Source organism: Chlamydotis macqueenii, chromosome 12, assembly GCF_036417535.1.
Source record: "Chlamydotis macqueenii isolate bChlMac1 chromosome 12, bChlMac1.mat, whole genome shotgun sequence".
NCBI lineage: Eukaryota > Metazoa > Chordata > Aves > Otidiformes > Otididae > Chlamydotis > Chlamydotis macqueenii.
In genome coordinates this window covers 8384739-8400714 of record NC_141567.1, presented here as the reverse complement: position 1 = coordinate 8400714, position 15976 = coordinate 8384739, and the positions used below count along the sequence as shown (strand labels likewise).

At 49.2% G+C, this 15976-nt stretch overlaps 2 protein-coding genes across 3 annotated transcripts; one reads left to right on the top strand and one right to left on the bottom strand.

Moving 5' to 3' along the window:
- Positions 1–4377: 4377 nt before the first annotated feature.
- On the bottom strand, positions 4378–8238 carry MRPS11 (mitochondrial ribosomal protein S11). Of its 2 annotated transcripts, none has more exons than XM_086757470.1 (6): positions 8121–8238; positions 7779–7892; positions 7460–7549; positions 6631–6760; positions 5182–5247; positions 4378–4730 (listed from the first exon to the last, which is right to left on the bottom strand). In XM_086757470.1, the coding sequence occupies exons 1-6, from the start codon at positions 8171–8173 to the stop codon at positions 4623–4625; spliced, it is 561 nt and encodes a 186-aa protein (XP_086613596.1). In that variant the 5' UTR covers positions 8174–8238; the 3' UTR covers positions 4378–4622. The 2 variants fall into 2 exon arrangements, with proteins under 2 accessions (XP_086613596.1, XP_086613595.1); XM_086757469.1 differs by lacking the exon at positions 8121–8238 and adding an exon at positions 7958–8035 and having other exon boundaries at positions 7779–7927.
- Positions 8222–11064, top strand: MRPL46 (mitochondrial ribosomal protein L46). The gene is made up of 4 exons (XM_086757467.1): positions 8222–8449; positions 8892–9084; positions 9767–9940; positions 10632–11064. The coding sequence occupies exons 1-4, from the start codon at positions 8237–8239 to the stop codon at positions 10880–10882; spliced, it is 831 nt and encodes a 276-aa protein (XP_086613593.1). The 5' UTR covers positions 8222–8236; the 3' UTR covers positions 10883–11064.
- The last annotated feature ends 4912 nt before the right edge of the window (positions 11065–15976 follow it).

The following is a 15976-nucleotide window of genomic DNA, read 5'->3' as shown; positions in this document are numbered from 1 at the left end:
AAGGATTTTGGAGCCAGCTTGGAAGAGGAAGGAAGGTTTTGAGGGCTGCTTGGAGAGGCTTTGGAGCAGTTTCTAAATACAGCTTTTTGCGCCTTTAAAATGTTGAAGTGAAAGCCCCACAGAGCTGGTTGTGCTGGCATGGGAGGGGCTCCCGAGAAAGGCCACTCTGTGCTTCAGCCGTGGAGGTCTGGCTGCGAGAACAGCGAAGGGGAGCGCATCTATCCCGGCCCTGAAGCATGCCAGCTGTGGGAGAGCCCTTCCCCGCTTCCTTCTAGTCTCTGCTGACTCCTGGACCATCAGATGGGAGATTTTAGCCTTAGAAAAGTTATTTTTTAATGTTGTCTTTTCCTGCTTTTTTGCCTCCAGGTTCTCTCTTTTTCCCAACCCACCTTTTTGTTGCCCACATCTTCACCGAGCATTCAGCCCCTCGCACCCGACCTTTTCTCCCTTCCACCCCCTGTCTCTAGAAAAACAAGCTGTGAAGCTGCTCCTGGGAGCAGCTATATCCCAGGTAACGGCTCTTAGGGCTCTGCAGCTGCCCAGAGGTTTGGATCCAGCTTCCGGATCTGTGCACAGCCTCTGACTCTCGGTAGATATGGGTGTAGGAAGAAAATTAGGAGCTCCAGAGAAAGGAAAGGACCCTGTCAAGTGGCACTAGCCCAGGGGGAGCTTGGAGAGCACAGCAGAGGACGTATGAGTGGTTTCAAAAAAAGGGAATAGCATGGAGGCTTGGCCCCCCTGCGTACCTCCCCAAGAGGACCCTTCACCATCAGCACAGGAACTGGGATGCTATTAGGCAGTTCATTAGTAAAACCTCTGAGCAATTTCCACTGCCATTGAGTACCCATTATTACCTCTTGAGGGGAGAGGAGGACATTGGAAAAGCACAAAAACAGTCTGAGGATCCTTGATCTCTTTTTGGCCTGAGAGGTCATGGGCTGGGGTTGGAGGGGCAGCTGGGAGGGGAAGAGAGGCCGGGCAGGGACGCCAGGCATGAAAGCAGCACCGTGATTGTCTGCTGAGGTCTGAGCGCAAAAACATAACCTGACTTGAACCGTTACTTCTCAAAGGCTCCCGAGGGGTGCTTTAGGGTTATAAACACCTACTCACCAACCAACTTTGTGCACATCTTGAGCCAGGTATTCCCACACCAGAGGGAAAGCCAGCAAAACCTGCGCAGATGTCCCCAACAGCTGCAGCTGGGCTGTGGTGAACCACCCCTGCTGCTGCAGTTTATTAGCACTGCAGGGTCTGTCCCCTTCTCCTTGCTTGTTTGTGTATACAGTCAGCTGTTAAAGGACACTGACATCACTTAATTAATGGTTTAATTGAATCTCGCAAAGGGATCGAAATCGGCTGCCTGACTCTTGTCACTAAGATGCTCACGTAAGAAATAGTAAATCACCAATTCAGCAGATAAAGCTGCAGCTTGAGGTAGAAAGTCCTTGTTGCTGGGGATAGGGAATTAATTCCTCTTTGCAGAATAATACACTATTAGGGAGAAGGCTTGGGGCTATTTTTCCAAACCTCCAGGTGCCATCCCTGTCCAAGGGAAGGGTAACTGAGTTAGACTAACTCCCCAAGGTGGTATGGCACTCAGTAAGGGGTAAACAAACCTAAGCAGCATTTTGTCTGTAAGTCAGAAGACTGTTTTCTGTTTCACCCCCTCTGCGATGGAGAAAGGTCCAGGAGGTATTTTAAAATAGAGGACAAAGCCCCAGAAATGCCAAAGTTGAGCCAGGAGGAAGCTTTGTGGCCAGTAGCAGCTTCTGAGCTTGTTTCATGGAGAAAGGCTTCTTTGAGAGTAGGAAATCAAAAGTTAAGAGGGAGTGGAGAGAAAAATGTCCCAAAGCAGTGGGGAAGCCCAAAGGGAGAGGAAGTGACCCTAATGAGGGTGCTAATGCTGTGGCCGTGCTACTGAGAAGTGAAGTAATTGCTGCTCAGGAGGAATGTAAGCCGGTAGAAAACAGTATTCCACCCAGGTGCCAAGAAAAGCAATTAGAACTGGTAAACACCAGTGGCTGACTAAGACCAGGCCCTTAATTAATAGTTTCATCTGAAGGGTAAGGAAATCATTAAGTGCTATTGATGTCTATTAATTCCCTGCAAGACGAACAACAATAGAGAGTTTTAGGACTTCTTTCAGCGTACAGCGTGTGCAGGAAGGAGGGGCTGAGCCCTTGCGCAAGGTGGAAGAGCTTGCTTTGTGTAGCTGTGCTCTCCCACTGCACTGACAACTGCCCCAGAGGCCTGGGGTGTGCTGCAGAATAAACAGCTCAGGCTGAGCATTTAGGTACGACCAAGGCAAGCAGACAAGACGGGTGGAAAATGTGACTTCAACGAAAAGCCGCACAGCTGAAGCACTGTGTCGGAGAGCTCAGGAAGGGTACGCGGAGCTGGTGGTTTGGAAGACAAATACGGCATGATACTGTACAGATCCAGCTACACAACTGTGGAAAATAGCGTCAGCCTCCTCTGTCCAGCTCAGAGAGTGTTATATAAATATCAGCTGGAGGAAGAGGTAGGGATAGGTACCAGAACTAGGCAGGGCAGACAGGGAGAGAAAACTTCCCACTGTATAAGTAGTGGCAATGTATTGGTAGACTTCACAAAATGCTCACAAGTACTCAGAAACCAAGAGTGTTAAGGAGTGGCCTTGGCAAAGGGCACAGGCTCGATTCTAAGTCTGGATAAAACAAAGATTTATTCTCATTGCTTTCTGACTCTCGAGTCATTCACCTATTCTTCCCTGAATTTCAGAAGGACCGCAGATCTCTTCCCAGTCATGTTTTTCGATTTGTTCTTTCATCTTTATCTGACGTGGGCACTTCTGCATTGATGCAATGAGCAGCTTGTGGTAGAGAAGGGTAGTGTCTGGTTTCCTCAGTGTATTAGACAGTACGTCGCTGACAAGCCTGCCACCACTGACTGGTGCTCCTCCTTTCCCAGGGCTGATGGCTGCTCGGCCCAGAAACCAGTCCAGGCACATCAGCGTTCACACATGTGGTACTGCTGCCTGGATCTTTGCAGTTTATAGCTGACCTGGGATCTTCTCCGTAAAAACAGGAATATGAAGTCATTAGAAGCTCAGCCATATTTCCGGAGTGAGGGGAAGCTCTTCTAGCGTGTCAAACACCTATGGAGGAGCCTCTCTTCCTTGCTGTCAAATCTGTGACAGCTCAAGGAACTTCCGTGTAAGATAACCTACCCTCTATTCAAATTCAGACAGTTGGAGGAAGGTAGGGGATTCATCTGAATCTTGTTTTCTTCTTTTCTGTCAAATGCAACTCAATAGGCTCTTCTAAGCACTGATTTCTTTCAAAACCTGCCGTATGCCATTCAGCCCCATGAAGGAGGTTCACTGCCTGGTTGCCATGGTACCCTTTCTCTAAAGAGGAAGAGAATAGTTAATTATGCAATTTAAGAAACTAAGAAGGAACAACAGAAGAGAAATAATAGAAAGGAAGATTCTAGGTTTGTGATAGAACTGCTCGCTGCACCAAAATACACTCTGTTTACAGGTGAAATATTTGCCCAGTGTATGCTGTAAAAAGCCAGGGGCTTCTCTAGCAGCATGGATTTCAAGAAGCTGCCCTTTGCTAGGCAGTGTGCCTCTGCCATCCAGGAAATCAATCCTGTAGTCAGTTGCTGCTGTTACCTTCCCTGGTTAACGCTCCAGAGAGCCTCAGACATATCTGCTTGGCAGGAATTCTCTCTGGATGGAGCTGGGACAGCAATAATACATCACAGACCCATGACAAGCTCATGCTGCCTGTGGATATACAGAGGTACAGTTCAAGACTTAGGTGTTTTAAATCTCCTTGGCAGCATTTCTTTGTTCCTCAGGCCTACTAACCCCTGCTTGCTTTCCGCAGGACCCCACAAAATCTAGTTTGTGGTGCACAAGGTGGGACCAAAGAGACAGCAAGCATCAAAACTGGCAAGATCCCAACCCCTTTAGAAGGACTGGCATTTTCCATTTGCCAGGAGCACTGGCAGGCCAGCTACGGCTTGGGCGAAGCAAAGCAGCATAACAGATCTTTGCCAGGAATGGATCCAGACGACAGCGCTCCACGCTGCGCGAAGAGGGAGAGTTACTGAGTTCTGCAAGCCAGGGGGAAGGGGAAGAGTTACCTCGTACCTTGTTTCCAAATGTGTGCAGTGAGAGAAAGAGGGAAGGAAGATGATGCCACCCCATGCAGTCGTCTACTATGGATGACTAGAAAGAGATCTAGACCGCAAGCTCCCCTCCCACCTAACAAGGACGATAATAGCACCAAGGGCTAGACAAGAGCCTCGTAGGGTGGTGAGAGGAAGAGAGCAGTCAAGAGGCAATAATAAACCAAAATACTTCTCAGAACACAGCAGGAACAGCTGTCAAAAGACCAACATTTTAATCAACAAACTTTGTACACAAGAGGCTTCCCACTAAGGGAATACACATATTCCTGCTTTTACAACCAGCTTGTACCACCGGGGCTTTTAAGGCCCAGGATGTTCTCTCTTCTTCAAAAAGCATCTCCAGGGAGGGTGACTTTCCAGAATCTGTCACAAGAGCAATGTTCTGCCCAGTCCCTGTTGCACGAACTGATGTTGAATGCAACGTGTCTTCCATTCCCCTCTCACATTCGCCTGGCTTTCCGGGGGCGGCAGCCGTTGTGTGGAAGTGGGGTGTTGTCAGTGATGGAGATGATCTCCAAACCTCCCATAGTCAAACCCTTGATGGCAGCCTGGAAGAACAAGACAGCAGATGACATGCTGTGATCAACACATTGAACAGCAGAAAAGGCAAAAGCTCAGGGGAAAATATAGTTTGGTCCCCTGTCCAATAATGAACTTGTTCCAATGGTTCTACTTTGTAGTTATCTTAAAAATAAGTAATTTGTATCAGAAAACCCAGTTTAAACCTATCTGCTGCAGTCCTTTCATCAGTGTTCCCATCAATTTTCCTACTTTAGTTGGAAGAAGTCTCAAATACAGCTTTTATTCTGCCTCCAAAATGATATGACTCTCAAGTTCTAATGACTCTAAAATTTCATTACTAGGCACTTGAGTGATGAATTCTTTACATCGCCTTCAGAAAAACTAAGTTAATAGGTATAGTTATGAGACCAGCCTGAAGTTAAAAGACCTGGATGATGCCCGAGCAAGAAAAATACAAAAAGAAACTCTGACACCTACTTTGCGTCCTGGTCCCAGTCCTTTCACCATGACTCGTACATGTAATACACCCTTCCCACGTGCTTTCTGTGAAAAGAACAACTGTTTAGTGCTCTGTTTAATACAATTACTGCTGTGCTGGAGTCTCTCATTCCCTTTTGACCTGCTATCATAGTATTCCTTAAGTAAAAATAAAGAATAGGTAGTAATGGATACAGAAAACAAATATGGGGATTATTGTGAGACACTAGAAGGAAAGGGGGCCTGGATACAGCCATGGCAATTTCAAGAGGATTTCTGTGCTAGGCTGTCAGCTCTGCATACAGAGAAAGCTTTAAGATCAAACTATCTGTGACCTAAAGCCAGGGCAGAAAATGACCTATCCATGGATAGCTGACTGAACTGGCAAGAGACTAACAAGGACCAGTTCAAAGCTGCTTTCCCTTCTCTAATGCAGCGACTCCTCTCCTGCGATCGGTGGATTCCTTCTAGAGGGTAAATGACAGAAGCAGGTAAGCTTTATATTTGCTGCGCAGGAGTCCACACCTTCAGTGCAAAAATTCCAGGGGCTTGCAAATTGAAAATGAAAAGCACCTGCTGTAAAGCAAAGCCGTGCTGCCACCAAGTGGATGGAGCTCCTCTGGGCCTCCTGTTTTTCACATTCTGGTGCAATTGATGTACTAACAACTCTAACAGTGATGGAATAAATCTGGCCAAGCACAGCTATGCAGCTGTTACGAGGCTCCAATGAGCACAGATTAATAGTGAAGATGTTCTTATGTTCCTCTGAGTCAACCACAATAAGCTGTTGGCCAGCAGTGGCACCAGTCACCTCTCACATGAAAGGCTGGAGCGAGTTCTGCCTAATTTAGGATGAGGATTTTCAGTTTAACCTTGCCTCATTCTGCTATAATGAGGATCATGACACAGCCAGCCTTGTCTTCCCCTGCCACCTGGACACCCACTTGGTGTTTCAGGAACAATTACAGGAAACTGTATGCGGCTGGAAACTATGTGTGCAAGGATATCACCTTCTCTGACTGGAACTGCTGGCAGCAGCTCAGTTCTCCTGGGGCAGAACACAAATATAAAACATTCAGCTAGTAATTACAGCCTCTTCTCTGTCCCCTACAGTGCAAAAATTGAACTGCTGCTGATTCAGGGGCTGTATTTCCAAAATGGCAGAGAGATGTTCACTTAGAAAAAAGAAGCTTTGCAAACTGGAGCTAGAAAAGCACAGGCTCCAAGTTACGTTTCCCAGTCACAAACTGTACAGCTAAGCTCATCCCCATGGCATTTCGAACTGCCGTTTCAAACACACTTTGTGTGAAGATACACGCTGAGTCAGAGAAAACTGGAGAAACTGTCAGCAAACAGCAGTGTGTTGCTGTGAGCAGGGATGTGCTCAGGTCGTGGGGGCAAAGTCTGTGCTCCCCTCTGGGAGGGTGGGAACCGTCAGCGTGGACTCACCGCCGCTGCTGCGATGGCTGCGGTCTGCGCCGCGATGGCAGTTCCCTTCTTGGCATTCTGGAAGCCTTCTGTGCCACAGGACGTACGGGCAAACGGTGTGTTGTCAAAGCCGACCACTTGGATGTGGGTACTACGGAAAGAGAGGGGCAAAAGAAAGAAGCAAGCTAGAAAAAGGCTTTATTCTCCAGTTTCTTCTCGCTCAGCTTACTGGCGTGTCTCTCCACAGGACTCCCGTGTCCCTTCTCCAAGCCACCCTAACTCAGCACTCTTTTTTGAGGTATTCCACTTACACGAACCCGCTGCAGAGACCTCCCAGCAGTGACCTTCTACGTCATCCTAGATGATCTAAGCAAGGTAGCAAAACCTTTCTGGATAAGGTGTACTTTATCCTGGTATACCTCAGAGACTGCTTAGCCCAAAACATTTCTAGAACTTAAAAGAGCTGTAGGAAACAGTAAAATATCACACTAGGGATCACTAATGCAACGCAACAATCTCTCATGGAGAATGTAACAATTTTTTTCACCAGGTCTACAGCAATACTGCTAGAGTGGAGGCCATTAAAGCTGTCAGCATCTAATCACATCAGAATGTAGTACAAATATGTAATAACAACCTTATTGCTGTTAAAGACACTGTAAGGACAGTTATGCTTCCTGAGTGGCATGGAGGTTTGGATTCGCTATTACAGTCTTCCCAGTCATGAACACTGCTCCCCTGACTTTTTTCCTTTGAGCGTTTTGATAAAAATGATGACTGGTCAAAGCCCAGGAATGTTATAAGCTTTCATTTTGCATGGCAGCAGGAATGGAGCAGCTCATTTACTTACTTGTTGTACGTAGCTTTGATGTGAGCTATTGGGATCTCTTCATAGATCTTTCCATCCCACCTCATGGAATTCCTCTGCAGGATTAAAGGGCTGAGGAGCAAAACAAGAGTTATCAGGCACTCACTTGTTAAATTTTGCAAAGTTTTATTTCACATTGGGAAAGAAAGGAGGGATCGAGTCTCCAAAAGACACAAGCTGTGTCTGTGATTGAGTCGGGTCAGTTGCTTTCCTTCCTGGGCTGAAAAACCACTGAAGGCGATAAAACCTCGCAGCAAGAGGCAAATGGCAGAGCCCTCCCGGCGCGGCCTGACCCTCTCACCTCAAGTCGGTCGCGCTCTGGTTCTCCGCCTCCTTCGCGGCCGCCGCCTCCGCAATGTCCTGCAGCCTCTGGGGGCCGGTGCGTAGGCCGCGGCACACCGCAGCCGTACAGCCCCTGCGGGAAAGAACCGGCGGTGAGGATACCGGCGGTGAGGATAGGGGCGGTGAGGATACCGGCGGCTGGCTGCGGGGGGGGGAACGAGCCGCAGGCCCGGGGTGGGTCGGGCCCATGGCGGCCGCCATGGCAGGGCGGGAGGGCCGCAGCAGTCAGCCCGAAGCCAGGGGGACCTGTCCCGGGTGTCGCCCCCCGCCACCGGGGCCCAGTCCCGCCGCCGCCGCTCACCCCCAGGCCGCTCCGAGCAGCCGTTGCCAGGCGACCGCCAGCGCCGCGCTCATGGCGGCTCCCGTAGCGCGCCCGCGAAGGTCGCCGCAAAGCACGACGGGAGCGGGAAAGGAAAGATGGCGGCGCGCACCGCGGGGCATTGTGGGCTGCGCAGCCGCGGCGTAATGGCGGCGCCCAGGCAACGAGCGGCGGGTTGGGGTCGGTGGTTTTGTACCGCTGCCGCTCCTCGGCCGTGGCGGCTTTTCGGGGCGATGTGTTTGCTGCGGCTGCCCCGCATCACGCAGCCCCTCGAGAAGGAGGAGGAAGAGGTGGCGGCGCTCATGGAGCAGGTAGGGGAGGGGGCTTGCTGACAGGAAAATGGCCGCCTTAGGCCTGGAGGGGAGAGCACCCCGGGGGCTGGCAGACACGGACAGTCCCCGGTAGCGCCTCAGGCGCTACCGGGGACTGTCCGCGGCTGCCAGCCCAAGGGGAAGCCATGCTGGAGGCAGCTTGGGCAGCGTGGCTCCCGGCCGTGAAGCCGCACTGAGTATTCTGTGTGCAGTTTGCTACCTGCACCAGCTGTCGTGGGTCTTGGTAGTGCTCCTGTAGTTTTTTTTTCCAATGCTGTTTGTGTCCCTGAAAGAAGTTCTTGCTGGGAGCAAGGAAATCCTACTCAAGCTGAGGGAAATTCCCATCATCGTGTGTTTGCTGATGGAGAAATAATTTGATTCTGCTTGCCAAATCCAGCCTGTAGTGCTGGTGCCTTAACAGTTCTCTACGTTGCCTTTCTAGATAGAGCTGGAGAAAAGTCACTATTCAGATCATGAAATCCGCAAGCTGGAGGAAGAGGAGGAGCTCAGGAGGAGGAAGGAAAGCCTGTACGATGATGATGAAGCACCTGGCAAAACGGTCATCATGGCTCAAGACTTAGAGGACAAGTGGGAACAGAAGTTACTGCGATTTGAAGCTGCTCCGCGCATAACAGGTACCGACTGAAGTTGGTGGTGGGTGAAAACACTTTAATTGCCTTCCAAACACAGCTGAGTGCAGTTCAGTCCCCTTCAGAGGGAAGGCATTTGCTGAGGGTTTTGCTTTTGTTTTTGGTTTTGTTTGGCTTTTTTTTTTTTTTTTCTTTTACATAGCTGGGTGCAGTTTAGTGGATGGAAAACAAAAACAATTGCTGAGTCTTTTTTTATTTTAAAGGGAGCCTTGACTCTGTGGCAGCACTGTTGACACACAAGGAATTAACTCTCTGACAGGGGGATTGGTGTTCCCCTGCTGTGAAGATGTGCGTGTTCAACCTTACCAAAGCAAAATGATGAAAATTGATGTTGTTTCCAGACAAGAGAAGTGTTTGGTCACTTAATTCCCAAGCTCTGCCTGGTGCTCTTACAGTTTTTTGTCAATCTAGAGATCCAGTCTGCTTGCTGTAAATTCTTTCTGGAAATGAAACAGAGTGCAGTCTAGCAGCGGGTTCCAGCAGAATCCTGCATTGGCTTCCAGAGCAACCTGGAGCGTTTCTGTCTGGATTTTTGTCTTGTTCTGTGTATCCATGTTTGTGTGTTATTGCTGGAAGGGTGTGGGATGAAGAGGGGGTGATGAATCAAGGGAGATCAGAGCAGTGTTGCTAGGAGACTTTGTTTCCAGCATGTGTTGGTTTTTGGCAGATGCTGATAAAAACAACGATCGAACGTCCTTGAACAGGAAACTGGACAGCAACCTGATGCTTCTGGTGAAACAGAAAATTGGTAACCAGGAGCTGTGGCTCCTGCCTCAAGTGGAATGGCAGCCTGGAGAGACGCTGCGAAGCACAGCTGAGCGAGCCATGGCTACGTTTTTGGGTCTGTAGTTTGCTGTGTGTCTGACCCTACCTCCTCTTTGTCTTAGTGGTTTTCTTCCCGTGCCCTCTCTGAGGGATATTTGCTGTCTCCTGCAGTGAAATTGCCTCCCACTACTGGGAGAAGGCATTTCCCGCAGAGGGACAGAGCTGAATGGGGTGGGCTTTCTGGCAAGAGCTGTGATCCTGGGGAATCGGCTCTGTAACTGGGCACCGTCCCAGAGCGACTGCAGCACGTAGAGGGCTGACTGGGCTGGCAGACCCTGAACTGGGATCTCTGGCTGCCAGCAGCTGTGGTGCCGGGTCTGGACCTCGCGGTCTGATGTTGGAGCATCACCAGATGCCTCCTGAATGGTCTAGGCTTGCTCCAAATGTACGGCTTCTCTTTCCCTCTTGTCACCCTGTAGCAGCTTTTGTGGTAGATGAGTGACAGCAAACCCACGTGTCCCTGCTTTTTGGTGTGGGTTGGTAAAGTTCGCAGTCCACTTGCTGTACATGAGGACAAGTTGGTTTTTTTCTTGAGAAAATGCTTACAATTGGCAGTATTTCTGCTAAGAAAGAACCGTTGGTCTGAACCAAATACAAGGAGTGCCTAATGCTATTTTCCTGTTACTGCAGGAGAGCACTTAATGTCGCTTTGTGTTCTTACGTCTTGTTTTCTGTTTTCTTTCTCTTGCATTGCTGGCGTCTTGCAGGAGATCACATTCAAGCCAAAACCCTGGGGAACGCGCCGTATGGGATTTACAAGTATAAATTCCCCAAGGCCATCAGGACTGAGGATAATGTGGGAGCCAAAGTATTCTTCTTCAAAGCCTTCCTCCAAAGCAGTGATTTGTCCCAGGCAGAGCTGAAGGAAGATTACCTGTGGGTCACAAAGGACGAGCTGGGAGATTACTTGAAGTCGGAATACCTGAAAAAAGTCAATCAATTCCTTCTGGACTTATAAGCAATAGGCTGTGCTCCAGCAGATGGGGAAGATGTGGGATGTGGCACCAGGGAGGAGCACAGCTGCTGCTTTGCGAGCTCTCTGTGTATGAGATGTTAACTTTGGCTCTGGAGGATAATTTGCCTTTGCCTTATTTCCCAGTTCTCTTCACCGGGCCTGTACTAAATAAATATTAAAACTTATACTAGGGAGTGAAACTCTCCTCAGGGAGTTCATTGCTCTTGTTGAATCCTCCTCCACCTCTTCTGGAAATGCATGTTGTGATCTTTTCCTCTCCTGAGTGTTGCGATTCCCTGGGGCTGTGGTAGTCTGCGGGCTCGCTCTCCTCACCAGACTCGTGCTGTGGTCTTGAGCTCCAGTAGTTTCTTCTAAGCAATGGCTGATGCTTGTCTCTGGCACCTGCTCTTTACTAAGAGCAGCACTGGAGGGTTGTCTGTGTGTCTGGTTGGGAACAGACCCTCCTAGACACAAGGCTGGGCGAGGTGGGTTTCTGGAGAGCTGGAAGCTGGCATGTGCAATGGCCATGGAGTACAGGGGTGCATGAGGAGTCGGCAGTGGCTCTTTCTTTGGGTGACTGCTGCCTTCTCACCCACGCTGTCCTCTTGAGCTTAAAGCTGTAGCTACAGACACTGAAGGAGCGTGACATTTTAGCAGCAGCTTTCTGTCTGGGCTGAGAGGCTGATTTGTGCTGGCGGGGGAAGGCTGGTCTGGGATTGCTGCCTCCTGGGAGCAGCCTCAAAGGTGGCTCTGCGGAGTTCTCGGCTCCTGTTCCTGGTGCATTAGGCCTCTAAGCCAGCCCAACCAGCTCTGCCTCAGGCAGCCTGACCCTATTACCCCAATTTCTTTATTAGAAGATCTATCCTGGGCTTATATGGTGCTGTCTCACTTCTTTGGGAACTGTTCCATTTCTTGGAGGGTTCTTTCTGGTTGTAAATGTTGCTGCTTGGTAGTCAGAGTGTGGGCCCGGTGCTGGCTGGACCTTGCAGAGAATCAACCTTCTTCAGCAGGGAGAGAGGGAGGAAATGGCTGTCGTTCATCACTGGGAGAGAGTTCGGCCTCCAGAGGTGGAACTGGAGATTGCTATATATATTTTATCAATCCTTTGGGAGCTGTTGAGCTGCAGGCCTCAAATTAAAGCTATCCTTAATCACCCCACAAGCTATTGGGGTGGGAGGGTAGCACAGAAGCCACCTATTTTCTAACGCTGGGCAGTTTGGGAGCTGCAGGCTTGGCGTAAATTACTGACAAAACAAAACTTGGTTTCTTGAAGCACCCTCGCAGGCCTGGCAAGGAGATTGTGTCTGCAACGGAGGGCACTTGAAAAGAGGTAATAAATGCAGAGCAGAATACACCCCTGAAAAACTGCAGATCCTTTTTGGCTTCTGTCTTGAGGTCAGCACCGCTGAAGGGGAGACTACAGCCGAGCTTTGTGGGGACAGGCTTAGGGCGTGCCCTTTGCCAAGGTCTCTGCCCCATTTCCCATGCCAAAGGCAGGTTTTGTGTTGCTGGAGTGAAACTTTTAAAGCATATAAAGTGCTGTTTAATCAGTGCTTATTTGCTGTCAAAATCAGGAGCACAAAAGAGAGAAAAGGCTGTGCTGAAAGCTTGCTGATCTTCAGACCCAGTCAGTTCTTACTCTCTGGCTTGCTCAAGCTACAAGTCTTTGGGCATTGCCTGTGCTGAGCGGGGTGTAGCTCCCTTCAGCAGTGGAAATGTCGGAATCGGCAGCCTCCTTCATTATGTTTTTTTATTTTTTTTGTTTCCTTGGGATCAGGCCTTTCTTCTTACAGGCAGCAGATGTATGAGAAGCTTGGTCTTTTCTGGAAGCTGAAATTGTTGTTTTTTTCATCACCTAAACCACAAATTCCTGCTCACAGCTTTAAAAACCCTCAGCCAGTTGCTTTGAACAATCCCAGATCCTGCCACTCAGGTGCTTTTGCTCAGTTCTTCTGTGTGGCCTGTTCCTTCTTCCTCTGGCCTCGGTGAGAGGGAAAGCAGAAGGGTATCATGCAGGTTTCCTAGCAGAGAGGATGGTTTGTATCTTCTCATATCTTCTGGCCTCCCAGAGGTCCTGCAGTAGATCACAGGCTGTTATTTTCCTTTGAGAACTTGGTGGCTGTAGGCTGTCTTTCCACTCAGTGCAAACCCCTATTCCTTGCAGAGTTGCAGAAGTCTCATCAGGCAGGCTGGTGCAGTATATTTTGCTGGTAACCACTGAAAGAATAGCACCAAGCCTTAAAACCTTTTCCAAGAGAGCTTTTATTTCTCCTGGAACAGAAAAAACCTGGCAAGTCCTGGCTGGGAGAGAGCTGCCGCAGCTGCGATGTGCCTCCTGCAGTCCTGCACAAAGAGCAGGGGAAGCGCAGTTTCACTTGTGTTGAGCATGAAACACAAAACTCCCCTTGCAAATGTGAGTGTTTGCCTGGGTGTTGAGGGAGTCTGGAACTTGTTTGCACCCGAAGCCTGGAGGGCTTTTCTGCCCTTGGCAAAGGCCTCCTCACGTGAGATCTCTCTACTGGAACATGAAGCCACAGCAAGTACCGAGGAAGGCATCAAGTCTGCTGTGGCTCTTTAGCGCAAGGCACAGTCAGATCAATCGAAGAGCTCTCCTCTGAAGGGTATACCAGAGAGAGGTGTTGTGGAAAGGACCTGTAGCTCCTCGCTTTGAAGGTGGCAATGTGGAGCTAATCTAAGAAGTCCAACTTAAGATCAGTGCTGCGGCTGCTGGGGCCGGTGTCTGAGTGTTCTCTTTCCCTGGCTGCGCATGTTGGGGAAGAGGCTGGAGAGCAGTCGGACTGTGGAGACTTTCTGCTCCTCTAAGCCATTTTCAGCACAGGATACTTCCATTCATGAGGATGATACACGAAAGTCAGATCCTTCCCCGTTCTAAAGGGGAAGGAGGAATATCTAAGTGACCTTTTGTTGGTGTGATGCAGTCCAGCAGCTGTTACTAAAAGTCTCCAGGAGCAGGAAAAAATGGAAGATCGGTTGCAGTCTAAACCACCAGTCATTGCTTAAGCCACAATGTTAGAAGAGAGAGATGAAGGTTTTCTTTGTGACAGATTGGATGCTAGCGCTTCCCTTTAGCAAAGGAGAGATAACAAGTCTTAATAAAACCACTCTTCATCTTCACAGATACAGCTTTCCTCTATTTACCCTACAAAAATATCTTCACTAGCCGATATCCCTCCCTGTCTGCGTGAGTTTTGGGGATTGGTGCTCTCTAAGCAGAGCCCAGCTTGTGTGTTTTGTGGTACAGTAACACTGAACTGTTCAGAACCGCACGCTTTCTCACGTAATGGGAAGCTGTTATTTGTGGCTCCTCCTGGCTGGCTCCAAGCAACCAAAGGCTTCAACATTTGGAAGAGAAATACATGCAGAGCCAGGAGAGGCTGCTGGAGCCATGGGCTGTGCCACTTCCTGCTTTCTGAAAACCTGTGGGAGGTGTTACTGCTCCCAAATACAGCTGTGAGCTTGTTAGAGCACGGAGAGCTGCTCTGGTGCAGGGAGTACCCCGTGGTGTCCATACCTGCTGGGGCAAGGGGTGGGCTGGCTCTGGGTGGGTGGGAGTTGGGCTGTCCCAGCTGGGGCAGCCTGGGAGCTCGCTCCCTGTTCTGGAGGTTAAGGCATTTCCAGCAGCGTCAGTCACTTTACTTTGCTTCTGTTCAAGCTCCTGTGCTTGCGTTGGAAGGGATATGGCTCTTTGGAGGGAGTTTTTCTGGTAGTGCCTGGGGTTTCTGCAAGCACTGCCTGTTTCTGCTGTGCTCAGCTTCCTGCCGGGGATGCAGAGTGAGATGCTCTGTTCGCAGAAGCCCAGAGACCCAGCAGAAAATGATGTAGAAAATCTGGTTGAGGTCACTGATGATATGAGTAAATCAGGTCTCATCTTTTTGTTTAAAGGATACCTTTTTCCTCCTTTTTCATGTGAAATCACCCCTGTGTTTGACATAACCAACACGTTGGAAGGATGCGGAATGGGGCAGGTGGAAGGCAGTGCTTGAGTGAATCTTTCCAAAGGTAAGAATGGATAGAAGGAAAGGGGGCACAGGGGAACTTGGACTCAGGGTAAAATTGCTCCAGAAGCTTTGCTAATAATACCCAATCGTTAACACCAAACCCTCAAAAAGCAAAGCTGGGAATTTGTGAGGTGAGTGCAAAATGCTGACAGCAGGAAGCCCCTTCAGGTACTTCCAGACACAGCTTTGCTGTCAAGGCTACTTTTTCTTATCAGATCTTGGAGGGGTATAAATCCTTTGGCAGGACTTCATAGGCAATGCTCAGAGACCCAGGGGCGTTTCTCAATCGAAATACGAAGAGTTATTCAGCAACATTAAAATGAAGCTTCTTCAAAATCCAGGCAAGGCAATAAAGCGTTTATGCAACATCCACAAAGCTTTAGGACTCCTTTACAGCCTGCTCCAGAAGCAGGGCAGGGTGCTAGCAGGAGCCAGCCTTTTCCACGGTTGCCACAAACATCCAATCTCATAATTAACAGAGGCAAAAGTTTAGGAAAAGATTTTACTGCTAATGATTTGCAGCTTAAGCTGATCTCTGCTGGAGATGAGGGTGGGAGCCGATGTCGGGTACAAGTTATCTTGTGCCTAAGGGTTGCCCTCTCAAGCATCAGGGCAAAGGGAAGCAGGGGACATCGGGGCACAAGGCACGAGCCAGCGCTGCTGCTGAGAGGATGGTGAGCGATGTCAGGGGTGAGCGTGTGTGCTGCTGGCCTGCTCCCACCACGTACTGCCTGCCTGCTTTCTGCTCTCTCTCATCTATCAAAGTAATTATGCCCATTACATTTCTACTTTCAGGTTTTACCCTCCAAAATGTTATTCCACAGCATTAAACCTGTGGGGGAAGTGAATTATTGGGGAAAGTAACTAGATATAATCCAGGTTTAGTGGGCACGTAGAAAAAGCACACTGGGTTGGGAGGGTAGCTCAGCCAGCGTCCTGCTTCTGCACGCAAATAGAAATTTATCTTGATGCGTGTATATATCTAGCTTCGTGATCTGTGAGCTCTTAATAATTGGTTTGGTGACCTGCTGGCAGTGTTCTCTCTCTGTAGAGCTTTGCCCCGTCCCCGGTTAATATA